General features: G+C 38.9%; 2 protein-coding genes across 2 annotated transcripts; both read right to left on the reverse strand.

The window, feature by feature from the left end:
• Window positions 1–4226: 4226 nt before the first annotated feature.
• LOC110109364 (uncharacterized mitochondrial protein AtMg00810-like) lies at window positions 4227–4691 on the reverse strand. Its single transcript, XM_020840400.1, has one exon. It carries the CDS (start codon window positions 4689–4691, stop codon window positions 4227–4229), a length of 465 nt encoding a protein of 154 aa, XP_020696059.1.
• A 2084-nt stretch (window positions 4692–6775) lies between these two features.
• Window positions 6776–7834, reverse strand: LOC110109363. The gene is made up of 2 exons (XM_020840399.1): window positions 7675–7834; window positions 6776–7326 (listed from the first exon to the last, which is right to left on the reverse strand). Exons 1-2 carry the CDS (start codon window positions 7832–7834, stop codon window positions 6776–6778), a joined length of 711 nt encoding a protein of 236 aa, XP_020696058.1.
• Between the last annotated feature and the right edge of the window lie 593 nt (window positions 7835–8427).

Consider the following 8427-nt stretch of genomic DNA (forward strand, 5'->3'; position numbering starts at 1 on the left):
ATGCCAAAAATTTCTAAAATTTATTATAATATTGTCTAAATCTTTGCACAAGAGAAAATGTGAATTCAGAATGAGTTATGGGGTGACGACAACCAAATTGAAATGTAGAATTTGCTGGCATATGAAGCATGACAAGCGAGAAATTATAAATCATAAGAAAATAATAAAATCAAAAATAAAAAAATCATAAAATAAAAAAAATCTAAATTAGTAAATTAATAAGTTAGTTTAACATATATTATGTAATTAGTGTAAAATTAATATTATGTTAATATTAAAATTATATATAATAATAATAATAATAATAATAATAATAATAATAATAATAATAATAATAATAATAATAATAATAATAATAATAAGATTGATACATCATCATGAAATTATCTTGATTGGGCACGAATCTCGAGGCAAAATCAGTTTGGAAACTTCAAAAATTAAATTCGAGAGCATATGATCTTTGATTTTAGCGAGCTTATAGTCAAACTGAGCGTCTCGAAAATACGAATCCAACGACACCAATTTCGACCCAATCCGAGTCCAAATGGGTCCGAATCAAGGACCTGAAGCGCTGTTGGAAGGTTCAAACCACAATTTGAGTTACAAACGGTCTCCGATTTTAACGAGCTTATACTCGAATCGGGCGGCTCGACAAGAAAAATCCAACGAGCCCAAGATCACCGAATTCCAACATCATTAAGGCCTTCAAATGTCCAATGAATGGTGCATGATCAAAAGATTCGATATCGGCCGTCCATTCGAACCACTCCCAATTCGCCCATGATCTCACGCCTATTTACGGGCTATGTTACTCCAGAAAAACTATAAATAAAGCCCTCATTCTACACAAATGGGACTCAAGTGAAGAGTGAGAAGAAGAAGAGAAGAAGGAGTAGAAGGAAGAAGCTCCTCCTTGACCACCGCCGGAGCTCTTCCCGCCGCCTGAAGACACCGAAACTCTGCCGGATATTCAGGAGAACGCCAGAATTCTGCCTAACTTCCATGGAATGCAAAAATTCTTCCCAATTTACAGCAGAGTTCCCTCCTGATGCCGAAACTCCGCCCAAGTGAAGCCAGATTTCTTCTCTTCCACCAAGAGACGTCAGACTTCTACCCGATGTCTGACCTTCACTCTTCGCCAAGTTTCTACCCGACGCCGGACTTCTACCGTTTATCGGACTTCGCTAGACTTCTATGCGAAGATGGATTTCTTTCCATTGTTGGACTTCTACCTGACGCTGTCCTTCTGATCTTCGTCCTTAGACTACAGTCTTCCGACCTCCGTCGCCCGCCGACTACGATTCTCCTGACTCATATCGCACGCCGACTACAGTCTTTCTGTCCTCTGTCGCCCGCCGACTACGTTCCTCCTGACTTACGTCACCCGTCGACTACAATCTTTTCGACCTCCGTCGCCAGCCGACTATGGTCCTCCTAACTTACGTCACCCACCGACTACAAGCCCTCCGACCTCCGTCGCCCGCCGACTACGGTCCTCCTACCAAACGAACATGTCAATTTGTGATTCTTTGTATTCATATTATGTAATGTACTCTATAAAATGTACATCAAGCTAAGGCCTTCTCCCAAGGAAGGGCCTCATTTGTAATCGACTGCAATACTAGTGGATTCATTCAAACTGGGCAAGGCCCCGTGGGTTTTCCCCCTTTTCAATGGTTTTTCACGTAAAAATCTTAGTGTCTCATAAATGCTAGACCCTCTCTCTTATCTGATTGCGTGCCGGATTTTCGTACAATGCTAAGACGATAAACTTTATATTTCTCTACCGCCGCGAATACTCCTGGATGTAACAAAGATGAATATTATTATCAAAATATATTCAAAAAATTATTTAGCTTATATTTCTTAAAATATGAAATAATAATCATTATATGTTAATTAAATATTTTTGATATAAGTCAAAGTTTAAATTAACGTGTAACTCATTCAATCTTATACAACTATCTTCATATCAATGTATCTCCATTTCAATGTTTCTTTTGAATTCCATACTTAAGTGTCTCTATGCTTGAAATTGCATCGCTTGATCTTGTTGAAAAAAATACTAATATTAAACTTATTCTCACATTTACGCCTCTCCCCACTAGTTGATAAATTTAAGAATAACTTAAGCTCACAAAGAACAAAATGTCTAATTGAATGTATTAATATGATTCATTCTGAAATGATTTCTCGCCCACGGGGATGTGCCACTATTTTGCTAGCTTTGTTGAAAATTTTAAAGCAATTTGTGATTATATTGTCTTTGGGAAAATTTGATTTTTAGAATTTCAGTTATGTAATCGAAGACATCATTATGATTGATATATCACCTCGAAAGGTGAAATTATCATTCTCAAATGAGTTTTGAATACAAAAATGCAAGCTTCATCCTGATATCGTAGTTAAATTCAAGAAGGAACTATATATGACCCCGAAGGGTTAAGATGATATTCGATCAAATATTTAGCTATGATAATCTAAATGTGATATCATTAATTTTATATTATGAACCATGACGATAAATAATATATCTTCATAAGGAAAAAATATATCATTTATCATCAATCATTTGAAAATGATGATATCATAGTTAATTATATGTTTCCTATGAATATTTTCAATTAAATATAGTATAATTTTTATTTAATAATAAAAATGCTGATTAGTTTCTTCCTTCATCAACAACACTATACCGAAAATTAGCTACAACTAGCCAGCTTCAAAACCTGCAAACCATCTTCAACTCCTATAAAAACAAAATCAACATCCTGCCAATCCTCCAATCAGCTTTACACCAACCCTTAGCTCTACTGCAAACTAACTAGCTCCCTTCAATATCTCTTGATTACAAGGCCGGACATCGCCTTTGCCAAAAATACTATATGCCAACACATGGATGCCCCAACTATTCAGGAGCATCAAGCTCTCAAACATCTCTTAAGATACATCAAAGGCACGTTCCACTTTAGCCTACCTCTTACGAGCTGAGATCTTCAAATTCAGACGTACGTCGATGTAGACTGGGATGCAAATTTCACAGACTGGAAGTCATTCACTAGTTTCTACTCACTTCTTAGACCAAATCTCATATCGTGGTCCATAAAGAAGCAAACAATAGGGGTAAAATCCTCCACCGAAGTCGAATATCGATCTCTATCCTCGACCACCTCCAACGTCTTGTGGCTTCGTTGTCTTGTAGTAGAATTATAACCACCTCAAACAGCTCCCACCACAATGTATTGTGACAACACTTCCACTATCACTCTAACTAATCAACCTGTCTTCCATGTTAGAACTATGCACATTGAAATCGACTACCATGTTATCAGTGATCATATTAAATCCGACACCCTAACAATCTCTCACATGAGCTCAACGGATTAAATAGTGGACATCCTCACAAAACCTCTCTCCCATAACTCATTTCACACTCTTCGTCACAAATTATCTATCCACCCGATGGATGCTTAATTTGACGGTACATGTTAGAACACCATCCAAGTCATCTTACTGGCGTGGCTTACCACAATGTAATTATGTATCTTCTTTACTTTCTTTCTCATTGCTTTCTATAAAAATCCTCCCTTTACATGCTTAAGATGAATAATGTACTCATTACTTATTTTCCTCCATCTTGTTGACTTGAGCCTTGAGAGAAAACCTGAGCAAGAGGTTAGAAAGCATAGCAATACAAGAGATTACTGAAGAAGTTTTTTTTCATTAACTCATGGTTGTGTGCTACAGTAATAACTTCTTCTTATAAAGGAAGAAGATGACTCAACGGTTATGGTTGGAGGGCTGTGATGGGCTGCTAGTGGAAAACGTGGACAGCCAGGATGTTGCACAACTGCAAAAAGCTGAAAAAGTGCACCCAGTAGTGGATAAGCTAGCCGGCTTGTAATAAGTAAAGGAGCTTATTTATCTCCCCCTCTCAAGATAATCGGATTCTGTTGAACCGTTAGCTTGGAACATAAAAGCTGAAACCAAGTAGATGAAAATGGTTTGGTGAAAAGATCAGCTGGCTGATCGACTGACGAAATGTGTTGAACATTAATCTGATGTTGCTGTATGCAATCAGGAATGAAATGGTAATCCACTTCAATATGCTTTGTATGAGCATGAAACACAGGGTTATTCACGAGAGCAAGAGCGGAGACATTGTCACAGAAAAGAAAAGTTGGAGTTGTCACAGGAATAGAGAAATCATGGAGAAGACGTCGAAGCTAAACAATGTCTGATGCGGCTGTGGAAAGAGCTCTATATTCAGCCTCCGTGGATGATCGTGCAACTGTCGTCTGCTTCTTTACACACCATGAAACTAAATTATGGCCAAGAAAGGCACAATAGCATGTTATAGATCTCCGATTGGTAAGGTCAGCAGCCCAATCATAATCAGAATAGGTGTGGAGATCAAATGAGGAACGTATGATCGGTAGTCCAAGATGAATCGTACTAGCTAAATAGCGAGGAACACGCTTAAGTAATTGGTAATGGACTAAGTAAGGTAGATGCATTTGTTGGCAAAGAAGATTTACAGCGAATGACAGATCAGGCCGTGTAATTGTAAGGTACTGCAATGATCCTACTAATTGTCTGTAGACCTCTGGTTTGTCAAACAGTTCGGAGGAGGCAGTGATAGCTGGTAATTTAGTCGGCAATGGCGTCAATACAGGTTTGGATTCTTTCATACCCGACTTTTGGAGAAGCTCAGAAGCATACGTATATTGAGATAAATGAAGACCATTGTTACAAAATGTCGTGTAATGTAGAAATAGAGCCAAGATTGCGCATAGGTCATTCAGCAGTGAGCTGGGTATTGGTAACTGACTTGACTTTCATCATCAGAAATTTGAGTTGTGCCAGAATTTCCATGGTGTTCATAGAAGCCTGAGTCGTGGCTGTTGGAGTCGCTGCGGAAGGAGATAAAGAAGAAGCTGAAGAATCCATTGAGCTTGATGGTGTTAACCGAAAAGCTCTGATACCATGTTGACTTGATGCCTTGAGAGAAAACCTGCACAAGAGGTTAGAAAGCAGAGCAATACAAGAGATCACTGAAGAAGTTTTTTTCATTAACTCATGGTAGTGTGCTACAATAATAACTTCTTCTTATAAAGGGAGATGTAGGGAGGTCGCATGCACAGATGTTGAAGAAATCCGTGAAAGTTTCGGAAACCCAAAAAAGTCAATCCAAGCGACCTAAGGGCGAGGGAGATTTACAGGCGCCTAAGAAGAAGAAGTCGGATGAAGTTTTGGCAGTTGCCGGCAAGGGTCATCGCCTTTCTCAGTCCAGGATATACATTCTAGAAGATGTTCTGAAACATAAGTGCATTGGTCGTCGATGAGCCGAGGAGTTGGTGAGTTCACCCTCTCTCCATTTCCCTTGTATTTGCATACACATTTTCAGGGATACACTTTTCACTTGTTGATTCTTTTTTGAATAGTTCCTTGAGGTGAACAAAATTTTGGATGACTGGAACGATGAATTTGTGAATGTCAAATACCTTCAGGGGGAATACAAGAAGAAATATGATGGCAGAGTGAAGGAGATGGAGACGGTGGAGGATCAACTTGAACAATGCAGAACAGAATTGGAGAACAAGATCGCTTCAGCCTCTTCTCAGAATGAACAGTTGGATCGTTTGCATATACAGTTGGTGGAGACAGAGGCAAAAAACAATCAATAACTGAAAGATATACAAATCCTTGAGGCTGAGAATAAGAATCTCCTGAATAAGTTGTCGGAGAAGGTAGCTCAACTGTCACCGTCTGCAGCCATAGAAAAGTTTAAAAAATCTTACGCCTTTAAGATAATTGTTGAGGATCAAGTTCAGGAAGCTCGCGATCATTTTTATGATGTAGAGGTGAAGGCTTTAGAAGCAGAGCTTATGGAAGATGGCTTCATTAAAGGCTTCATAAAGGGCGTTCGTGTAGTGCAGTGTAAGAACGGAGGGGATATAGAGGGGTTGACTCTGAGCCAGGCTTCTGGTGATCCTTCTCCAGACACTGACGGTGAAGAATTAAAGAGTGATTTGCAACATATTTTTTCTTTGGAGGAGGACGATGATGACCTTGAGATTCTGTAGAAATATTCTGACATTATCTGTATTCCTTTTATTTTATTTGTGATGATTATTCGTGTGTTTGTATGATGTTTTTAAATGATATACTTGATGTTTGTGAGTTATATATATATATATATATATATAAGATGTTTCTCTTTTTCATAAGTATATGAGATTGACTCAATCATTATGGTCGTCTCTTTGACTTGTACAAATATGAGAGATATCTTTCTTGGATATCTTGACCTATCCGAGGTTGTTAATCAAGCATTTTCTTGATGATTTTAACCTGTGTGGAAGAGGTCGGACCTGATCCCCCTGGGATTGGTTACCTACTGATTGAGATACAACATTAGTTGTATATTTTTTGAATTAAGGGAAAAAATTTGAGGAGAGATAGTATTGCGATAAGGTGAACATCACATTGCTGTATTATATAAAATAGTACGACAATTCCCTAGTAAACTTAGGGATACAACAAGAAGTGTTCTTCTATAATCAACATACAAAGAGCGTGTGAAAAGCTTAAAAGATACAAAGCATAGCTACAAAGCAAGACAAACACTACAAATGACATCACAATAAACAGATAGCACATCAACTTTTACTAATAGTACTTGCGAAGGTTGCCCACATTCCAAGTTCGGGGAAGCATCTTTCAATTTGAAAGTCCCATGCTTGACCATAGCCACTACCAGGTAAGGACCTTACTATAGAGGGGAGAGCTTATTACGCTGAGGGCCTTTTCCAGCAGCTTCGATGCTTCGAAGAACTAAGACCCCAACGAAAATGGTTTGAGGTTTAACTCTCCGATTATAGTGACGAGTGATCCGTTGATGGTATGCATCGACCTTGAGTGAGGTTTCATCCCTTGCTTCAGGGAGGAGATCTAGATTTGTCTTGAACTTCTCCTCGTTGTTATTGAAGTCAAAATTTTGAACTCTATTGCTTGAGACTCCGATATCCACTGGTATGACTGCTTCTTTACTGAAACAGAGGTTAAATAGAGTCTCTCCTGTAGGAGTCCTAGCCTTGGTGCGGTAAGCCCAGAGGACATTTGGGATTTTTTCAGCCCATTGCCCCCCAGCCTTCCCTAGGCGTGTCTTCATCCCCTTCAAAATTATTCGATTTGTAACCTTCGTTTGCCCATTTGTTTGAGGATGGGTGACAGCCGTATGGACGAGTTGAATATGAAAATCTTTACAGAAAGATGTAAAGATTTTTCCAATAAACTGAGTTCCGTTGTCGGTGATGACCTTTGCTGGGATACCGAAGTGACAAATTATATTCTTCCATAAGAATTGTTTGGCATTTGCTTCGATAATTTTTGCTAAGGGTTCTGCTTCCACCCACTTCGTGAAGTAATATACGGCAAAGATGATGAATTTTTGTTGTCCTGTGGCTATAGGAAAGGGTCCCATTATGTCAATTCCCCACTGGGTAAAAGCTAGAGGCTTTGAAGTGATGCAAGTTCCAGAGCTAGAGTATGGGTGAGATTGGAATGCAATTGACAGTTTTCACACTTTCGTGTAAACTCAAGTGCGTCCTGTTTCATTATAGGCCAATAGAATCCCTGCCTCATGATTTTATAAGCTAAAGCTCTTCCTACCAGATGCTTGCCACACTCCTGAATGAACTTTCAGGAGTGCATAATCAGCTTCTGAAGGTGGGAGACACTTCAGATATGATCCGGTGAAAGCGCGCTTATACAACTCACCACTAATGATGGTGAAATTTGCTGCTCGTCTTCGAAGTCTTGTTACAGCCATGGGTTCTTCAAGCAGTACCCCATCTTGCAAAAAAGAGAATATGGGATTGATCCAAGACACCTCTCTTGTTTCATCGATCGATTGTATGACCCATGGACCATGAATACTTAGAAAATGGATCTCCACAACATACTTTTTCTTGTAGTTGTCTCCTGTCGTTGATGTTGCAAGTTTTGAAAGAGCATCTGCTCTTGTATTTTGCTCTCAGAGAACATGTACGATATGATATTCTCCTATTCGGGCCATGAGCAGTTTCACAATATTGCAATATTAGGCCAGTTGCGAATTGTGGATATCAAATTCTCCATCCACCTGAGAAGCGACTAGTTGTGAATCAGTATGGACTACTAGGTTCTGCACCTCACAATCAACTGCTAATCTTAATCCAGCGATAAGAGCTTCATATTCTGCCATGTTGTTTGTTGTCAGAAAATTGAGTCAGAGCCCATACTCAAGAGTAGTCTTCTGCGGGGAAATTAACATAATTTCGGCCGCAGTGCCAGAACTTCAAGAAGATCCATCAACATATAATGTCCAACATGGTAGAGAAGACAAAGTATTTGATTGGACATCGGATACTGGGATGGTGCATT

The sequence above is a fragment of the Dendrobium catenatum genome, unplaced genomic scaffold, assembly GCF_001605985.2.
Source record: "Dendrobium catenatum unplaced genomic scaffold, ASM160598v2 fragScaff_scaffold_1402, whole genome shotgun sequence".
NCBI classification, from domain to species: Eukaryota; Viridiplantae; Streptophyta; class Magnoliopsida; order Asparagales; family Orchidaceae; genus Dendrobium; species Dendrobium catenatum.

Excerpts from the sequence above, each read along its gene's own strand:
- LOC110109364 (XM_020840400.1), bottom strand. The coding sequence starts at position 4,691 with ATGAAAGAATCCAAACCTGTATTGACGCCATTGCCGACTAAATTACCA.
- LOC110109363 (XM_020840399.1), bottom strand. The coding sequence starts at position 7,834 with ATGGCTGTAACAAGACTTCGAAGACGAGCAGCAAATTTCACCATCATT. Across the intron at positions 7,327-7,674 it reads AGGAGTGTGGCAAGCATCTG|CAAAGGTCATCACCGACAAC; the intron begins GTAGGAAGAGCT and ends TCGGTATCCCAG.